The 20957-nt window shown below is 43.5% G+C and overlaps 1 protein-coding gene across 1 annotated transcript in view; it reads left to right on the forward strand.

Moving 5' to 3' along the window:
• The window catches only part of chd2 (chromodomain helicase DNA binding protein 2), an 88327-nt gene that overhangs the window by 36577 nt on the left and 30793 nt on the right, over window positions 1–20957 (forward strand). Inside the window, exons 7-19 of the mRNA XM_067971132.1 lie at window positions 5–88; window positions 1380–1513; window positions 2788–3013; window positions 4074–4174; window positions 6211–6255; window positions 7866–8047; window positions 11093–11217; window positions 11912–12128; window positions 13304–13393; window positions 16080–16270; window positions 17319–17507; window positions 18366–18528; window positions 19760–19912. Coding sequence (XP_067827233.1) covers window positions 5–88; window positions 1380–1513; window positions 2788–3013; window positions 4074–4174; window positions 6211–6255; window positions 7866–8047; window positions 11093–11217; window positions 11912–12128; window positions 13304–13393; window positions 16080–16270; window positions 17319–17507; window positions 18366–18528; window positions 19760–19912 — 1900 coding nt within the window. The remainder of the gene's footprint in view (window positions 1–4; window positions 89–1379; window positions 1514–2787; window positions 3014–4073; window positions 4175–6210; window positions 6256–7865; window positions 8048–11092; window positions 11218–11911; window positions 12129–13303; window positions 13394–16079; window positions 16271–17318; window positions 17508–18365; window positions 18529–19759; window positions 19913–20957) is intronic.

Genomic DNA, 20957 nt, shown 5'->3' on the forward strand with positions numbered 1-20957 from the left:
TAAGGAGGAGGGATTCTTCTGATGACGACAATGATGATGACGACACTCCCAAGCGACAAACGCGCAAGTGTGTGATCAAAAATGTGAGGTTAGTGGAGTCTGTGACTTTGTCTAAAAGTCCTTCCATTCACCATTGAAAATCTCACTGCTCACTGAGTCCATCATGTAACTGGGTCAGAGATGTGAAACCAGACTTTGCTGGAGGTAGTGATGGGGGATGGGTCTTCTGATCTCCCTGCGGTGGTAACATTAGAAAGGTCAAGGACAGGAAAATTCCATTTTCCCCAATGAAACCATTCTTATAGTATTCTAACTGTCGCAGTCAACCATGCTTAGAACTCCCCTAAAGCCTGTAGCCTTGAAATTACACTGTGGGATACTAGAGTATGAGTGCCTAACATGTTTGTATGAAATTCCTTCCTCTGCTATGCCAGTGTTGGTGTTGGCCCATGGCTCTACACTCCTGTCTGACAGATCATTCTCATCTACCTTTGTGTGAAGAGATTGAGTCTGGTATCTGTCCTAATTTTGTTTTCACCAGTTTATAATTATACCATCTGGCCCTATTATCCTACCTTATTTTAAATTTAGAAAGCATTTATATAGCACCTTATCATGTCTAATATTCTGGATTTACCTTATCTGAGCTGTTCAATGCTGGACGATTTTTCTTTGTGGAGTTCAAAGGTTGAAATTGGATACTATGATATTCCTTCCAATTGTGGAATAGATAGCGGTCTCCAAAAAATGGTTCGTTGGGCGAGGTGTTAAAGTGCCACTCCTAGTGGAACTGTATCCAACATGAGTTACCACCTTTTGAGAGAGAAAGATAAGAGCAGAAAATCAATGGGAAGAATTTTTTTAAATCTACAAAGCTCGTGCAGGGTGAGCAGCCTTTTTAAATCGTTCAAAGCTATTTTCCTCTTCTTCCTGGTTGGTGGTAGGCCTGGATCTAAGCCTCAGCTGGTCTTTGCCTCTTGTAGTTTTGAGGACCCTCCCGGCTTTATCTTGAATACACCTCACCTCACAGGTAGTACACTAATGCCATTTCTCTGGACTTGAGCTTGGACAGTCATCAATTTGTTTGGCTTCCCATTTGAGATTTGTTCAGTTCCAACATTTCATATTCCTTGGCATTCCATTCACCATGCTGGTTTGAGCTGTAATTCTAATTGTCGCTGTATTGCAATCAGCAATTCTCCTCTCTTTCCCCCCCCCCCCCAACCCCAACCCCCCTGCCATATCCTGAAATTAGAGATGGGGGAGATAATCCTGGGAACTCTGTGCAGTGGCCCCTGATTTGGTTTCGAAAGGATTGGCTTGCAGTCCCAAGAGCAGCAGAAGATGGCTTTATAATCTGACTGTCGTTGTGTTTGCAGTTATAAAGAAGATGATGATTTTGAGACTGATTCAGATGATCTCATCGAAGTTACAGGAGAGCCAGCACTGGAGGAGAATGATGACAGCGAAACCATCGAGAAAGTGATGGACTCCCGCACTGGGAAAAAAGGAGGTGAGCTGTGTGAGGAATCTTCATTTGGTGTAATGAATGGTGCATCCCTCCCTGTAATCTCTCCATCTGGCAGAAGAGAAGCTCCTGCTTTTAGCTCCAAAATATCCTTGGATTGGTTTCTCTTCTGGCCAGTTTAGGTTTGAAATAGAACTAGAAAATTGTCTAAGATCTTAATCTAAAAATGGGAGTTTCTGTTTCAGCCGAACATGAGACAGATAGAAAAAATGTGAATGCTGAAAATTCTAGAAATACACAACAGGTTGGTCAGAAGCTGAAAGAAAGAGAGATTAACGATTTGAGTGATCAATCAGTCCCGATAAAGTGTCCCACTGAAATCATTCACTTACTCTTTTTGATGCTGACTGGCCTGCTGTGCAGAGCAAAGTTTTCTGTTTTTATACAAACTTAGCATTACTTAGGACAAGGCAGGGACAGGTAAGTTCAGTCTGTGTGTGAGTCTGTCTGTCTCGCTGCCCCTTTCTCTCCCTTTCTCACTCCTCTGTCCCTCTGCTGCCTTGCGCGCTCCCTTCTCGCTTGTGCGTTTTCTCTCGCTGTTCCTCTCTCCCTTGTCCATTCGCTCTCGCAGGCTCTCACTCTCTTTTTCAAAAAAAAAATATCTCCTACCTAAGAGAGGTAGATTTTTTTTTAGCAGCCTTCTGAAATCTCACCATGTTGGCTGTCCTTACTGGAAAATCCTGAGGGTAGTGGGGGAAGTGGAACTGCTGCATTTACTGTCATTATGTCAAACATAATGCTACTACTGGGTGTGGACACTGGTACAACAAGTAGCATCGGAAAGCTTAGTATCAGGCATGGTGAGTCTCATCCTCCTGGAAACTTGCTTGCATTCAGTTCTGATAACAGAAGCCAACTGTACTTTGTCCAGCTTTGATTCCCCTCCTTAACGTAGCAGTGGTGAAGGTACCATCCTCGCTGGGTCAAAATCCTGGAACTCCCTACCTAACAGCACTGTGGGAGAACCTTCACCACACGGACTGCAGCGGTTCAAGAAGGCGGCTCACCAGCACCTTCTCAAGGGCAATTAGGGATGAGCAATAAATGCTGGCCTTGCCAGCGACGCCCACATCCAATGAACGAATAAAACAAAAATTGTAGCGTTGCCATTGACCCAACTAAAATAACTCAGTATACAGGGATTGAAAGTGGGGCCTGCCTGGTCCGTACAGTAACACATTTAGTAATTGAGCAATTGGGGGAGCTGATGATTTGGAATCAGTCCAATACATTTTTCTTTCCCATTGGCCGACTCGCAGCCATCGGAGCCCCGACCACAGTCTATGCAGTCGAGGCTGACGGGAATCCAGGGGCGGACTTCGATCCGGAGAAGGATGAAAAAGAGGTGCAATATCTGATCAAGTGGAAGGGCTGGTCATACATCCACAACACCTGGGAGAGCGAAGAGTCATTGAGACAGCAGAAAGTGAAAGGACTAAAGAAATTAGAGAACTTCATCAAAAAGGAGGATGAAGTAAAGCAGTGGTAATGTATGGCTCTCTTACTGAACTGTTAACCACTGTATGACCTTTGTGTTGGAGCTTTGTCATCAATGCAGATAGATTCCAGTTTTTTTCCTTCGGTTGAAGTCCACTATTTTGTCTGTCTTAATGAAAAGCACTTTGAGATGTCTTCTGCATGTGAGGAAGCACAAGCTGTAGTGTACGTAGAATAAGTTTAAAATGCATTTGAAGTCAAGTATCATTTAGGACTGGGTGCTGCACTGACTTAGCTTGCTTTGATCTTTGGGTCCCAGACTTGAATCCAGCCCAGGCGGATGGGATGAAAGTCTCCACAGCTCTGTCTCCAGGGCAACCATGAGATGCCACGTCACGTAAAGCACTCCCCAGATGCAGCCAGACTTTGGAAGGGCATCGTCTAGAATTGCACTAGATTTTTTTTTCAGTAGAAAATTTCACACGCTCACTGTTACTTTTTACTGAGATCCTAGTGGCAGCAGTGATGATGCTGAGATCTTGTGAATTCATGCTTCAGTGGCAGTCATTTTCTTTTTGGGTAAAGACCAACAACTGAGGCCCAGCTTCTAGTTCACTGTTTAATTATTAAAGGAGAAACGGTAACTAGTGGGGTTGGAGAGTCATTTCAGTGTGAAGTTCTGAGCCATTTGTATGTTTACACATTCTTAACATTTAACAGCCTCCGCGACAAGTCATTCAGCTGACAATTGTGACAGTTTTGTTTAAGGGCAAGCGAGCCAGACACTGGCATGGGAACAGGGACCATTTTACATTGGCAAGTGAGCTCATGATGCTTGTTTGTGTTGCATTCAGTGACCTTTAAAGAGGCAGGAAAGTACATTTTTTAAAAGGGGAAAATGACTCTACCTGCTGCTCTAGGCTTTCTGTACCGATGTCTGAAGATTGAATCAGATTTCATTGTCCAACAAATAAAATGAGGGGAAGGGCTGTTAAACATTAAGGGTAACATCAAAATCTTAGTATCAAAGCAGTTATGGCATCCTTTGACCAGTAATCATATTATACCTGAAGATTGCCCCTCAGTTATTCTGTATTCTTGATTTCAGGCTGTCCAAAGCATCTCCAGAAGATATAGAGTATTATAACTGTCAGCAGGAAATGGCTTTCGACCTCAACAAGCAATACCAGATCGTGGAGAGAGTGATTGGTAAGGAACTGGCTGAGTATTTTGAATATCAAGAAGAGAAATTAATAGACTGTTAAAATTGCAGCATGTGTTTTTCTATAATCCAAAGGGAAAGAAAAGACAGAAAGGAAGTACAATTGTGGAAAGTTTATGCCTTTGAATGCCTTTCCTATTGATGTTTATTGAAAAGCTAGCTGCTGTTAACAATGACCTGAACTTGTTTTCTATTATGCAAAAGGAGGTTTTCTCTGTTTTTGTGTTTAAAATTTGTCAAAGAAGCATGCTTTGTTCTATTGAGATTTTCTACTTTAAATTTGCCGCTTCTCCACACTGCCTGCGTTCAGCAGCTTCCCGTTCAGGTACGGATTTGATGGTGTTCTGTTTTTCTTTAAAATCTCCTGAGTGGTGGAATACCATTTTCAGAGAACTTGATTGCTGAATCAGAGCTGCAGTCGTTGCCTGGATTGCACAGTGTATTAATCTATAGGCTCCTTTCTGAGGACTGCAATGGAAACTACAGTGTTAAGTCACATGGTGACTTAGTAAGGTGGTGTGTTAACCATGTTTTCTCTCTCTCTCTCTCTCTCCTCTTCCCGGCCCCCTCCCCAAATGCTGGGGTCAGGAAAATGGGTCGGTCCAACCCATAGCTATAGCTGCCAAACCATCTTGGTTAGAACACCATCTGGCTCCCCATTCCTTGCCAGCTTAGTCGATGCCAATCTGCACATTTCCAAACCACAATGTGCTGTGGTATTTGCCCAACCCAGTCCTGCTCTTCTTCCCAGCTATCGAGGCAAAGCTGAGATTAGATTCCAGGCAGAAGTTCCAAGCACTTTAATATTGTCGCCAACATTATTTACTGAAACTTTTATTTAAAATATTTCATATCAATGGTTTCTATAGTTATTTCCATGAATGATTTCAGGCCTTTTGAGTTGTCTTATACTTAATGTTATGTACGACAGTACTTCTGATATCTGTAAACATTAAAATGCTGATATTAACCTCTGTCTTAACTTCACTGCTGCCATTCCCTTTTCTCTTCATTCTGCATCCTGCACTTATCGTCCAAAGGTACCCTAGGTTCAGGGGGAACCATGTGCTGAGCGTGCACATACAAACGTTATCCTGATATTGCAGATAAATGATGCTGCATGAGATGATCTAATCCTATGTCATTATAATGCCACAAGGTGTGCACTGTTCCTGCAGCTCATTTCAACATGAAGCTTGACTGAAATTTGCCATTTCCCCCATCGCCCGTCACAGTCTCAAGGATGGGGTTGGCTGTGATACCCTCCATGGAACCCCCACTGTTCAGGCTCACGGGTGAAGGATGGAGGCTTGGGCGAGGTACTAGAGTGCGATAGGCACTTAGGGTGCTTATAGCTCAGGAAGGAGTCGATGCCTTCAGGAGGGGAGGGGAGGAAAAGTAATGTTTACGTGTCTTGTCGGAGGTTTCTGTTAACCATGGGGTTCACAATGAGCCCACAGAATTCTGATCTGTGTTATTGGAAAAACAGTCTTACCAGGTCCTATAGGGAGGCCTCATTCCGTGAAATTAGTTAGTTTATACAGTGGCCAGGGCTTGGGGCATCCAGCCCTTAATTGCAGACCTGTGACCCAGAGTGTGCTATGCCTTTTTACAGCATCCACCCCCAGTGAATCAAGAGTTGCTGTTTTATTACGACCTTAACCTCTACTTGCAGAACCTATAAAGAGCTGGGTCGCTGGTGTCGTCGAAGGCTTGGAGTTTGCCTTCTTTATAGAACAGTTGGCCGTTAGTACAATAAAAACACTTTTGCTGCCAGTGTGTGCTGTCCATACAGAAGTACCTTATGGATAAAACAAGGCACTTGTACTCCAAAACATGCTTGTCCAATAATACTGCATTTGTTGTATTAAAATGTTTTTTGAAACCATTCTGTAAATAATTGTGTGCACCAGCGACGTAACAAGTGTCTTCAGTTTTTTGTGAATGGATTTAAGTGTCTGTTGAATGAAGCTTTGAGTGTGTTGACTCAACCTGTACTGAATAAAGATTTCTTTCTCCCCAGCTATGAAAACCAGTAAATCTTCGTCCACTCACTCCGAATTCCCACGTAAGTATTTCCTGTCACTCTTTGGTACAAAATATCTGCCGGTGGTTTCTCTGCCTCAATTCCCTTGTCTCTCACTAATCCTATCCTGGGAGACCAACATGGACATTGTCTCAGTCCTTTGTATCTGGTTTATATTGACATCTGGGATTGTTATCCTAACTCACACCGAGTCCCGTTCACCCATCACCCCTTGTACTCACTGACCTACATTGGCTCCCTGTCTGACAATACCTTGATTTTAAAACTCTCATCCTTGTTTTCAAATCCCTCCGTGGCCTCACCCTCCCTATCTCTGTAACCTCCTCTGCGCTCCTCCAATTCTTGCCTCTTGCGCATCCCCGATTTTAATCGCTCCACCATTGGCGGCCGTACCTTCAGCTGCCTAGGAAGCTCTGGAATTCCCACCCTCAACCTCTTCACCTCTCTCTCCTCCTTTAAGACGTTCCTTAAAACCTACCTCTTTGACCAACCTATCCTAATTTCTCCTTATGTGGCTCGGTGTCAAATTTTGTCTGATAACTCTCCTGTGAAGTGCCTTGGGATGTTTTACTATGTTAAAGGCGCTATATAAATGCAAGTTGTTCTCTTACAAGGCAGTTTGAAAGTCAGAGACCAGTTTCTGTGCATGGCAAGGAATACTGCCATCATGATGTGCTGCTTCAGACTACAGGCAGGGGTACAGTCCACATGTCCTTTGGTTAGGTGGCCACCTGAGGTGCTCTTGACTGCTGCTCTGTGCAGATCTGCCATTGGTGTAGATGGTGTGGAAATAAAAGTGTTTTTTCCTTCTTTTCTCTTAAGCTGCATCACGACATTAGCCGATGCAAGGTGTCCCATTTGAGGATTCCTGCTACCTTGCCCAGATGGTCACCCTGCATGCGTGAGCCTGGATCTTGAGTGTCAGCAGGCCATCTGACCCAGGAGGGGAAGCATCGTAGCTGAGGCTGATCCTGTTCTCACCCAATGTGCAGGCATCACCAGATAGTAATTGGAAGTGGAATTCTGGCTCGTTTCCATCCCCTACCCTTGCTACGATAAGCTAATTCAGCACAAACTGGGGATCATATCTAAGTGTTCCTGGTCTGTAGGGCAAAGTGCCACAATGAGCAGAGAATTGAGCCAATAGGGGAAATTAATACAGTGCTTCATATTTTAGTGGTTGTGTTACTAGACTAGTAATCCAGAGGCCTGGATCAATAATCCAGACAATGTGAGTTTGAATCCCATCATGGCAGTTTGAGAATTTGAAATCAGTTTAAAAATTCTGGAAATAAAGTGCTGCTATCATGCCATGAAACTGTCGTAAAAAACCCAACTGGTTCACTAATGACCTTTAGGGAAGGAATCCTGCCGTCCTTACCCGATCAGATCTATATGTGACTCCAGTCCCATACCAATGTGGTGGATTCTTACCTGCCCTCTGAAGTAGCCTGGCAAGTCACTCAGTTGTATCAGTGCATCTGGGGATGGGCAATAAATGCTGACCTTGCCAACGACCCCCACAACTGGAGAATGAATAAACAAAACATTTTTAAAAAATTTATAGCTGTTTGCAGTAAGGAGCATGTTGGCACCGAGGTAGTGACTCTTATTTACCCCATATGCTGTAGCACATTCCAGCCACAAAACATCATCCTCTGGCCAGCCTGACTACCTTTGTAAGTGGATGGGTTTGCCATACGTGGACTGCAGCTGGGAGGATGGAGCGCTTATTTCCAGAAAGTTCCAGGCGTGCATCGATGCCTTCCATAACCGCCACAGTTCCAAAACCATTCCCTCGAAAGACAGCAAGGTGATTGTCATACGCGAAGGTACCACGTTTGTGTTAAATGTGATTTTTTTTTTAATACATTACACTAAAAACTGGACTGGTTTCCATTCACAAGTTGCACGGGTGAGATGGAAGAGGAGGTGGAATTTTTAATTCGTATGGATGTAGGGCACAGTAAACCACTGTTGCCCAATTTTACTTCCTGACCTCTCTCCTTAAGGCGTTGATTTTTGGATATGGATTTCATAGCCACCAACGTCCACCCAAGTAGCAGTGTTTCACAGACGGTGTGACTTATCTGGCTATTCGACTGTGTGGAAAGCACAGCTGCGCCCAGTTATGTCCTCGTCCAGTGTCTACACCAACAGGAGTAGCTGGATATCAGTCGGGCGTGAAACCCCTTGTTTACCTTTCCTTCCTTTTCCCAGCCCAGCGCCACTGAAGTTGATTGATTGACACACCCCTATTGCTACCTGGGCTGAGATCAGCGAACTCAGCACAAACCAGAGACAGCGCCCAGGGACCTTTAAAGGTTTGCATGGTTCACTTGCACACTGGTTGTCAAGCGTCAGGGAAAAACAAGACCCAGATGCAATGCCACCTGGTCATGTCACTTTATCTAGTTTAACTTACATTATTTTTGGGGAAATGACTAAAATGGCCATTAGGGGAGGATGTAGCTGGCGAGTTGGAAATGAAACTATTGACTAAAGAAGATTAGATTAAAGAATTTTGCATTTACAATAGCACCTTTCTCAATCTCGGGATGCTCCAAAGCACTTATCAATCAATGAATTACTTCATCAGATGTAATTTACTTTTGTTACATAGGCAAATGCAGTAGCTGATTTGCATGTAGCAGGGCCCCATAACAGTAATGAGACATATGACCAGTTAATCTATTTTTGGTTGAGGGATAAAAGTTGTCCAGGAGAACCCCCCCCCCCACCGACCTTTTTTGAAAAATGTCTTGGGATCCTTTACGTCCACCTAAAAGGGCAGATGATGTCCCGGTTTCACGTCTCATCCAAAAAAAAAGGCACCTCTCACAACGTAGCACTCCATTGGCGTGTCAGCCGAGATTATTTGCTCAAGTTCACAGTGGCGCCTGAACTCGCGACCTTCTGCCTGAGAGGTGTGAGGGTTACAGACTGGGCTTTGCTGATGCTTTAGTAACGCTCAGCACTTTGTCCCTAGTGTTGCGCCTGCGTTGATGGTGCCGGTACTTTTACACAGTTTGCTTCCCAGTTGCTGCGTAATGTTGCTCCAGTTTTGAGCTATTTTCTGCCCAGTTGGTTTATTGTATCTCGCTTCAAACTAATCAGATTGTGATTAACTATTTTCACAACTAACCCCTGTTTTAGGGGAGTGAAATCCCAACTTATTGGTAAAAGGTAGGCGAAGATATAAGAAAAAGAGAGGGTTAGAATCAGCTTTATGGCACTGGATCTCAATGATTTGATGGTTCTTTGGTTCAGGAAATGGAAATGTGACCACTGGTGTTCCTGATAATGTAGATTGTAACAGTTTTTTAAAAATTGTTTTCTCCCCTCCCTTCCTGAAGTCACTGACTTGTGATGGATACAGGTGCCAGCTGAATAAGTACCCATGTAGCACGTGTGAGTCCAGAGCAGTGCATTTCAGTAGGCTGTTCAACCACAGAGACATCACATCACATCCAAGCCCAATCATGTCCACTCTCAGTGTCACACATGCACACTTTCCTGCAGGGGGTCATTGGATAGCAATCGGGGTGGAAACACGGGCTAAAATTTCCTCCTTAGTCCAGGGACACTGAAACCTCTAGTAGCATCTCTACCACTACACTGGCTGAAATCTGCTAGCTCAAGACAGCCTGGGATTGGAGCCTGGGAGTTTCTTCAGCCATCAGTGAAGCAGATTTCAAATAAAATCGTTGGACTATAACTTGGTGTTGTAAAATTGTTTACAATCAGTGAAGCCGACAGCACTGTCCAAAGTTCGGTTACTTGTTGCTTCATCATTAATAGAGGACCTTTTATGTCCACATGAAAACAGAGGTTTACAGCACAGAAGAAGAGCCATTCAGCCCATTGTATCTGTGCTAGCTCATTGCTAGAGCAATCCAAAACTAATCCCACTGTCTTGCTCTTTCTGCACAGCTCTGTATGTTCTGCTTCAAATGTTTATCTACTCTTCCCTTAAAGGATACAATGGTCTCTGCCTCAACTACTTCCTGAGGCAAAGTATTCCATGCTCTAACAACTCTGTGTGAAGAGATTTCTTCGAACCGCACTCCTCACTCTCTGTGACTATTTTAAATCGATGATCCCTCATCACTGACTCCCCAACCAAAGGAGCCTTTTTCTATTCACAATACCAAAGCTCTTCACAGTTTTAAAAATCTTTTCTCCAGTGTAAATAGTTAGGAACAGCTAGACGAAGAAAGACCAAAGCCCATCTTATTCACCTTCTACCATCCTGGTAGTCGCATGATACAATGATAATGGAGTTGTTAACTAATCATAGCAATTAGTCTCTATCAATTAGTCCACAACAGACCCAGACATGATGAGAGAAAAACCCGTTTTGGGAACCCACAGGTCCAAAGTTATCTGTTCCTCCCAAACATGCTACACTTAACACATGTCATGTCTCAAATTATTCCTATACTGTTTTCCAGAATGTTGCTTTCAGAAAGAAATCTATCTAATTTGCATTTGAATGAATCAACACTCTGCTACCACCCTCTCCTTAGGGAGGCCGTTGCACAGATTTGCCACTTGCTCACTGAAATAATACTTCCATTATGTTTGTTCCTCCCCTTTATTATATTCTCTTTGTGTGCCTGCCAAAGACGATTACAATGGGGGTGAGTGATGCTGTACTTATTTTTCTGTTGACAAGTGAGGTGGTATGTCTTGAGGCGAGTCAGATATTCCATGGGTATGCCTTGTTTGCTGTGCAAGTCTATCAAATTATCCATTCACCGACTGTGGATGGGGTTTGTATTTTCTGTCTATTCACAAGGGACTTAGCTTGTTCTTGTATTAAGAAATAAATAGAAACTCAATTAATCTTTTCCAGGTCCTGAAACAGCGGCCTAGGTTCGTTGCCATGAAGAAGCAGCCTTCCTACATCGGTAGTGAGGGCATGGAATTGAGGGATTACCAACTTGAGGGTCTGAACTGGCTCGTTCACTCCTGGTGCAAGTACGGATTTGGATGTAATCAGAGTTGTGATGAATTGGATTGAATTTATTTCAGCTGGGCGACACTTCGAGCTTTTATAGTTGGCCTCGGTATCCTTGGGTTAAGGAGGGGAAGAAAGCAACCAGGGTTCTTGGTGACTGTCCAGTGACCCCAGCGGGAAAGTGCTTGGACATTGGTTGTGGACGGGATCAGCATCAGTTGTGATGTTTCCCACGGTCAAATAGGCCTAGGCTCACACGTGAAGAATGGCCTCTTGGGTGAGATGCAGGAGGGCTTTGGGTACCTGTGCATCCCACCAAGTGTCAGCAGCTTCAGGAGATGAAGAGTAGTGTTTTGGCTATAATGGATCAGTCGCATCATTCACAGATACCTATCCCCGTTACCAGGACTTGGAACTGAAACCTAGTGTGGGCAGGAACTAGCTGCAGTGCTATCTTTCATTGCCAGCCCTATTTTAAAACAAAACAGAGATTAATTAAAAGAAGCAATGGGATTGTGATTCTTTGGTACTTCAGAAAATTACGGTTGAATACTTAATGCTTGAAACTACTGCAAAAAGAGTTCATGATTAAATCCTCAATAATTACTTTTGGTGTTTAAATAGTTTGTTTACTTCTGAATTCTAGTCACGCACTTCCCTTGGCTTAGTAGGTTCGCTAATTGATTGTATTTTTTCCTCTTCACTTCCCACCAGGTGTAACAGTGTGATCCTGGCCGATGAAATGGGTTTGGGTAAAACAATCCAGACCATCTCGTTTCTCTCAAACTTATTCAACCAGCATCTGCTCTATGGTCCCTTCCTGCTGGTTGTCCCGCTGTCCACCCTCCCCTCCTGGCAGAGAGAGTTCGACATCTGGGATCCCAACATGAACGTGGTTGTCTACATCGGTGATGTCATGAGTCGCAATACGGTCAGTGCGGAATCTTGTTTACAAACACTTGGTGGAGATCTGGGAATTGTGGGAATTTGAAATCACATCAAATGCGAGAAATGGGCTACAAGTTAAACAGCATCCGAGAAACTGGCTAATGTCTTGGCTGGGACCATGTCTCAGAACTCACGTTACCAACGGGATTTGTTTTTTCTCCTCCAGACCTATGGGCTTGGAGTGCCCTTCAGTACTCGCGCTCAGCTACATTTGCATGAGTGCTTTTCCATTATCAGGCTGGGTTATGTTTCCACGGGTTCAGGGTGTCATTCAGTTATCAGGCTGAGATATGTTTCTGTGGGCATACCATGCTCTTGCTAGGATATCATTGGGCTTGGTGTCCTTCACTACATTGTCCAGGTGATGTTTTTTCATTTTTGAGCAGGCGATTTGAAGGTGAGGTCAGCACAGTCAAACACCATTTTGTCCTCACTTGCTGACTCCTCGCACGTTTCCATCAAAGGATATTGGACAGTGATCAAGATTTGAGAGCACTAGCCAGTTTTCCCCTCCCTACCCAGGAGCTTTGAGACAAATTGTAACGATAGCTTCTGTTGACCTAGCTGAGATCAGATAACAGACCAGGGATATAGAACCTGGAACCTTTCAGTTCTCTACAACAACAACAACAACAACAACAACTTGCATTTATATAGCAACTTTAGAGTAGTAAAATGTCCCAAGTTGCTTCACAGGAGCGTTATCAAACAACATTTGACACTGAACCACATTAGGAGATATTAGGACAGGTGACCAAAAGCTTGGTCAAAGAGAGAGGTTATAAGGAGCGTCTTAAAGGAGAAGAGAGAGGTAGAGAGGCGGAGAGGATAAGTGAGGGAATTCCTGAGCTTAGGGCCTAGGCAGCTGAAAGCATGGCTGCCAATGGTGGAGCCATTAAAATTGGGGATGTGCAAGCTATGGCTCAGCTGCTCCCTGCCTTATCCAGTTGAGTGATCAGGGAACTAACCTTGCGCTTTTTCTGAATGGCAGTGGAGGTTGTGAGAGCCATTAACGGCTGCTTGTCATTCCCAGTCGTGTGCCTTATAACCAATACATGCTTAAGGGCCATGACTCAGGGCCTGTTGATAAATATCATTGCATGGCTGTCACTGAGTGTTGACCACAGTCACGCGGCTAAGTAAAGCTTTCTATTTCAGATCCGGGAATATGACTGGCTACATCCTCAGACAAAGAGGCTGAAGTTTAACGTCTTGATAACGACATATGAAATTCTGCTGAAAGATAAGGTAATAAACCCACAGGCACTGACTGAGAATTTGAGGACTTTCCCACAGATACATTTTTCCCACTCCCCTTTCCTGGAGAGGTTGGCTCTGTTATTGATATACAGTTCTACAGGTGGCAGTCTGTTAAATGAACGCTAAATCCTGTAAAATATGTCAGCAATATATTCTATCCGAAATCCCAATTGGTAATCAATAATAGTTCCTTCTCCCCTTTTCTAACATGCAAACATCAGAAAATTGGATTGGAATCAATCATTCATGTTTCAAGATGCCCAAGTTAATTTGTCTTTGGACTGTCTCACGTAACCCAGTCCCAATTATATTGGTAGCTATACAAGTCGAACCAGTCACAACAGGACTGCAGTACAGAGTCAAGGACAATTACCTCGTACTTGCCAGAGTGACCGAAAATAAAATTGGACTCAGATGCATTAACTGGCACTACTGCATGATAACACGTTTAATAGCATCACAGGGTTACATATTGAGGATTACAGTAAATACGTGGTTATATATTATTAATCAGTTTTGATCATAGTCACAATTGTAGTTTTAGTGTATCACAATATCTCAGCCTTAGTTAGCTTTTGCTTAGTAACAATATAACAGTTGTGTTAAATGTCCAAGTTTACAGTATGCCTTATCCATGTTAATTTTACAGTTTATATTCAGTGCGTCACTGATGAATTTTCAGTGTTTAGCAATCCCTCTGTGATAAGAGTGTAGAACATTTAACCTTATCCCTTTAAGAGGTTGGCTGTTGTAACGCTGGGCGGTTCTGCCTTTCCTTTGCGAAACTTAGCTTCACCTTTGGGATGCTTGTAGCAAGTCACCTTCCATGGCCTGTGTCTTTTTGCAGCCATTGTCGTCCTAGCTTAAGTAATCGTGCACGCACGTAGATCTCTGTACCTTTTGATCTGGGTTCACACGCTTAAGCCCGGTAGTGCTACGCTCAACAAACTTATTTCTGTCTGATGAAACAGTTAATTTTTCTTAGCCTTCCAACTATCAATATTTTGAGCCCTTGAAGACTTATTTCAAAAGTTCTTTGCAACTTTCTTTTAACCTCTGAAACCTTCTGAATTGGGTGGGAAAAGCATCGCCTTATATATACTTTCATTTTTACTAAATAAATCCCACTTAAGGGACATAACGATTAGTAACCATTGAAGATTGTCAATTCTACCTCATGTTTCTTTTCTAAGATATCATTCAACTGGACAGATCGACCAGAAACTATTAGTCAGATTTAATTAGTTTGATAAAGGGTAAACTTTTTATTAGATACTTCACTCCTTTCCTTTTTGCTGGTTTCTAACTTGTGGTGAGAATGATAGATAATTGATATCAATAGCCTTTCAAAATTCATTCTGGTTAGTTAGTCCTAACAGGGCAAGAAAAAGAGCATATTTATTAGATTATTGGTTGAAAACCTTGACAGACCCCAGTTGGAGCTTTTAACACCTGGCATACTAGGATGTATGAGTTTTTTGATTGTGTCTCAGTTTTCACGGAATTCATGAACTAATCCTTCAGATTTCCCAGAATGCCTGCATTGTGATTTAGAATGACCAGTTTTCCGACAAGTCCTTCCATTACCTCACCTTAGGAGCCATATCTCCTGTCCATCGTAGCCTATTTGACAATGTAAGATATCACAACCGAGCCGGATCCTATCCTCACTTGACATCCATACGTGTTCACTACCAATAGGGGTCACTGTATAGTGCCCAGCATCGTGAACACTGATTCCCCTCCCTGTCCTAGGGGTACTGCAGCCAATTTTAGTATCACGAATGCTGCCCAGGCTGCGATCAGCTATTAGCAAAGACTAGGGATTGAAGTTGGGATCTTTCTAGCCTATTTAGTTAAGACATGGATATACCGTATGTCAAAGCTATCAGGATGCCTTGCATTTCTTTTACCTTTTGTTTTCCTTGGGACTGTTGGTTCAGTAAAGGTTTCTGATATCACCCCCATCTTAAACTGTTTTCTCTCCTTCATTCAGTTGGGTTTCCCTGCACCAGCACTCTCTCCCTAGTCAAGAGGCTGTGAGGCAGCTTCTCTTGAGTTGTACACATGTCAGGCCACTAGCAGGCATGCTTTCCTTTCCATATCCCCCTTCCTTCATTGAGTACCTGGCCTTCGCTTGGAATCTTCTTGCAGCCACAAGTCCCTACAGGACATGGGAGAATGTGGGAAGCGCATTCTGCTTGGAGTGCCAAAGCAGAGAGGTGGGGTTAAAATTAATTTCCACATGCCATTGAGTGTCTGGCCTTTGCCTGTCTATTGTGCGACGATCGAGTAAAGCTGGCAGATGGTGCATGTTGTGGGGGCAGTTAGACAGGAGAAGAAACCAGAGCAGGAACAAAGGGGCATAAATTCAGAAGTAGCATAAAGGGAGAGGTTAGAAGGAATATTTTCACGCAAAGGATTGTTAGGTTATGGAATGCGTTTTCCATAATTAACTGTTGAAGCCAAGTTGGTCGTGAGATTTAATCGGGACTCAGACAAACACTGAAGGAAGAAAAATATCAAAGGATATGGGGAAAGAGCAAAGTAATGAGGCTAGACTAGAAAGTTCCGACATGGCGCTAGTACTGGCTCCATTGGCTGAATGGCCTCCCTCTGTGTTGAAATTCCCTGTCATCAATTGTTATTAAAGCTGTTTTTTCTTTCTTGTTAGACTGTTTTGGGAAATATAAACTGGGCCTTCCTGGGAGTGGACGAAGCTCATCGGTTGAAGAATGACGACTCCCTCTTGTACCGGACTCTGATCGACTTCAGGTCTAACAATCGACTGCTGATTACAGGGACACCGCTGCAGAACTCGCTGAAAGAGCTCTGGTCACTCCTGCACTTCATCATGCCTGAAAAGTAGGCAAACCCCTCTCTTATAAGTAGGAGCAAGAATAGCTTTAGATAGAGGTTTACAACAAGACTTAGCTAACTCCCCCCATCAGCCTAACTCCATTCACATCAAGACCCGCTCCACAGGCCCAGGCTGCACTCCAGCACCTCGCACAAGCAACCCCTTTATTTATGAGCCTATACAGTGAGCATCAGTGGGCTTTTTGACAGTCAAACCCAATCCTGTTCACACATGAACTTTTCAGCGGGTGTTGATACTTAGCAACAACAACAGCAACTTGCATTTATACAGTGTCTTTAAAGTAGTAAAACGTCCCAAGGTGCTTCACAGGAGCGTAATCAGACAAAATTCGACACCGAGCCATATAAGGAGATATTAGGACGAGTGACCAAAAGCTTGATCAAAGGGATAGGTTTTAAGGAGTCTCTTAAAGGAGGAGAGTCGGAGTGGTTTAGGGAGGGAATTCCAGAGCTTAGGGCCTAGGCAGCTGAAGGCATGGCTGCCAATGGTGGAGCGATGAAAATCGGGGATGTGCAAGAGGCCAGAATTGGAGGAGCGCAGAGATCTCGGAGGGTTGTAGGGCAGTCAGAAGTGTGAGGCTAGGCTGATTCCTTTCGCCTTTACCCAGCTATAATTTATTTGAAGTTAATAATATTTGCATCTAGCTTAAATGACTTGCCTAACTCGTGTTGTAAGCAGAATAAATAATGAGGGTCCCTGGGATATAAATTATATCCCACAGCTCTTCAATGTGTACCCTCTGGGAAATATTTTCAGGGCTATGGGGAAAGAGCAGGGGAGTAGGATTAATTGGATAGCTCTTTCAAAGAGCCAGCTCAGGCACGATGAGCCAAATGGCCTCCTTCTATGATTCTATGATACATTAGCCCCAGGACTTGAATCACAGAATCTGGACTGACACTCCAGTGCAGTACTGAGGGAGTGCTGCATCGCTGGAGGTGCTGTATGTTGTCATACTCTAAAGTTGTTGCTTTTCTCTGATGCATTATGAAGGTTAGGTGGCACAGTTGACGCCTGATATTTTTTTTCTAGGTTTGATTCCTGGGAGGACTTTGAAGAGGAGCACGGGAAGGGACGAGAAAATGGTTTCCAAAGCCTCCACAGGGTCTTAGAACCCTTCCTGCTGCGCAGAGTTAAGAAAGATGTTGAGAAATCACTTCCTGCCAAAGTTGAACAGATTCTGAGGGTGGAGATGTCAGCCTCACAGAAGCAGTATTATAAGTAAGAGCTCACGCGCTGTAATGGGAGTAGTCCAGGAGGATATCAAGAATAGGTGAACGTCCAGGGTCTGATTTTTCGTGAAATGAATTTTGTCTTTTTTTTCAATCCCTCCAATTACCCCCACCCCACTTCACTGATTCCTGCAGTTCTTAGGTGCTGGCCGCTCTTCAATATATTGCCCGAATGGCCATTCTCCTGGTTTGAGCATTGACAGTAAGTGTCTGCAGGCTATTTTACCATGGAGGGCATCACAGACAAGCCAGATCTTGTCTTTCTCTTATATCCATACCCTGAAGTGGAATCTCTGGCTGATTTTCCCCTCTCTCGGAAATGTGTTGTAAACAGGCGCTCAAGCAACTAAACTTAATTTTGCTGGAAGAAAATACTGAGGGGGGGAACACAATTCAGGTCTCAAGGTATAGACAGGGTTGAAGTGAGCACGGTATTTAACTGGGACACTGAACAGAGGGCACAAGTACAGAATTCACAAGCATTGTGTGAGGTGAGAGATTGCATAAATAGTTTTATCCCACAGGATAGTGGACATGTGGAACATACTTCCAGAGGAGGTAATTAGTTAAAAGGGTCTATTTCTGTTGAAGTAGGATCGAGGGTTACAGAGATATTAACAGCATTGCTTAATGATTTTTTTCCTGGTGAGGTAAGAAGGAACCTGGGGAGTGGGGAAGTGTCCATGATAGAATGATCATACATGAACTCTGGATGGAGTGGGCTTGGTGCATTGATGTCTTGGTAACGATGTTGGTTATAATGTGCCTACAGTGTGTATTCATGGGGAACTTGTGGCTGCAGTTTAATCAGGGCTTAGTGTTGTGTGCTCATGATCTCGCGATACAGGTGGATATTGACGAGAAATTACAAGGCGCTCACCCGGGGGAACAGAGGGTCTTCATCGAGCTTCCTCAACATCATGATGGAGCTGAAGAAATGCTGCAATCACTGTTACTTGGTCAAACCGTGCGAGGAGAATGAGACCCTGAACAACCAGGAGGTGTTGCAGGTGAGTGAAACTTTTGTGTTTGGAACTCTTTGCCCCCAATGCACCGTTTCACACATAGACCTTTAAATGTGGGTGTCTTAGTAAAGCAAACGTAAATCACAGGCGATAAGTTGCTCATTTCATTATCTCTGCATTTATCCTCAACACTGCTGGTTATCGCTCAGCTGGAAATGCAGCCAATTGAATGAATGCATGAAAGCCAAATGATTGCTAAATTTCTTTCATTGAACTTGTACTTTCCACTTTTGTTTTCCATGAACTCCAAGTACTTTTATCTGACACTCGATTCCTCCTCCTCTCTGGTGTCCAACCTCTTTCCCCCCCCCCCCCCTCACCACCAGCAGCCTGTTTTGTCTCTAATTTATGAATACTACTAAAGTCAATGCTTCACTTCACATCCCTCCCTCTTTTTCCTCTCATCTCCAATTACTCTGTCCTACGCACTTTTTCCGTCCTCTCTGTGTCCTCACCAAGTGCGAATCGGGACTCATTGCAACATCGTCCCCTCCAACTCGTTCTTTCTCGGGATCCAAATGCTCTGAAACTCCAGCTCCCTCGGTCTGCTCTTCCTCCTACAGTCTACAGACTTCTGAAATCCAAGTTTGGTGTCACCTAACTGCTAATTCCTGTTTTACATCATAATTTTTCTTTTGAACATTGGTGCTATCTTACACTTGTCTCCGTGCAATAGTTTCTCAATAAAGAGAGTCAAATATATTCATATTTTGCAGTTTTATGTAAATTTCTGATGGTTGCGGGGCATATGTATTAATCTACAATGGCACTGATGTATGCCATCGTGGTCGAACATCTGCAAACAGGTTTACGCAGCGATGTTCTGTGTATTTTTTTTGTGTTCTGTAAATATCACTGCAATTAAGGGATACGGAACCAAGGCGGGTAGATGGAGTTAAGATACAGATCAGCCATGATCTAATAGAATGGTGGAACAGGCTCGAGGGGCTGAAAGGCCTCCTCCTGATTCCATGTAACTGGGGCAAAGTGCTTGAAATAGAGGGCGAAAAATTCCTCCATACACTAAACGTTGCAAATTCGGAAACGTGTTCTCTGTAACATAAATTTACAATGGGGGCCGCACTCAGCACATGCACAATCCTCTTCCACCCCCCGGTTCGTTAAATGGGTGATAAGGCAAAATTTCAAAGTGTGATAATACAAATTTATCCGTTTCTCAACAAAAGCCATTTTTTCATGCTTCAATTTATCACAGAACCTGATCAAGAGCAGCGGCAAGCTGATTCTGCTGGATAAGCTGATGACCAGGCTTCGGGAGAGAGGAAACCGGGTGCTTATCTTCTCTCAGATGGTCCGAATGTTGGATATCCTTGCTGAATATCTGACCATTAAACACTATCCATTCCAGGTAAGCAATTCGAAAAATTCCAGAATGCTAACAAGCCCAGGCGATGCTGAGCAATTCAGAATTTGTCTAATGAATTGGGATTTTTTTTATTATTGGTCAGTACACTTTTTCCATGTACAGATCACTTGTGCTTTCTCTTTGTGCTTGTCAAGATGAGGGATGTTAGCACTGGGCAATGGAACACTTTCTGTTTCACACACCTAATGTCAGAATCAAGCAGACCGAGGTACCTATCCAGGTTCAGAAGCTCCCTCAACTCTGCCGTATTAATGTGCCTTAGATCAACATCAGAAGAGCGATCTCTATTACGAGCAAGACATTTTTCCATTTGCTGCACCAGCCATGATAGAATTGTAGAATTTCATACAAAGAAAGACTTGCATTTATATAGTGCCTTTTGCAACCTTAGGACATCCCAAAGTGCAATACAGCCAATGAGCTACTTTTGAAGTGTAGTCACTGATGTTGGAAAGGTGACAGCCAATTTGCGCACAGCAAACTCGCACGAACATAATGTACTAAAGTTGCTGTATATGTTGCACAGTCCATATTTGGGCATCACCAGTCTGTGACACACTATTATACCTACAGCTGCACACTTCTACCAGAGGCTCCAGATTCCTCTGTCTCTCCTGCAACATCACTAATGCACACTGAGGGGAATTTGCTTCGTCCTGACTTTCTGTGGGAAAAGCAACAGGACATATGTTACACAAATTGGGGTTGTATTCTCTGGAGTTTCGAAGGTTAAGGGGTGATCTGATCGAAGTTTATAAGATATTAAGGGGAACGGATAGGGTGGATAGAGAGAAACTATTTCCGCTGGTTGGGGATTCTAGGAGTAGGGGGCACAGTCTAAAAATTAGAGCCAGACCTTTCAGGAGCGAGATTAGAAAACATTTCTACACGCAAAGGGTGGTAGAAGTTTGGAACTCTCTTCCGCAAACGGCAATTGATACTAGCTCAATTGCTAAATTTAAATGTGAGATAGATAGCTTTTTGGCAACCAAAGGTATTAAGGGATATGGGCCAAAGGCAGGTATAT

Source organism: Heptranchias perlo, chromosome 34 (assembly GCF_035084215.1).
Source record: "Heptranchias perlo isolate sHepPer1 chromosome 34, sHepPer1.hap1, whole genome shotgun sequence".
NCBI classification, from domain to species: domain Eukaryota; kingdom Metazoa; phylum Chordata; class Chondrichthyes; order Hexanchiformes; family Hexanchidae; genus Heptranchias; species Heptranchias perlo.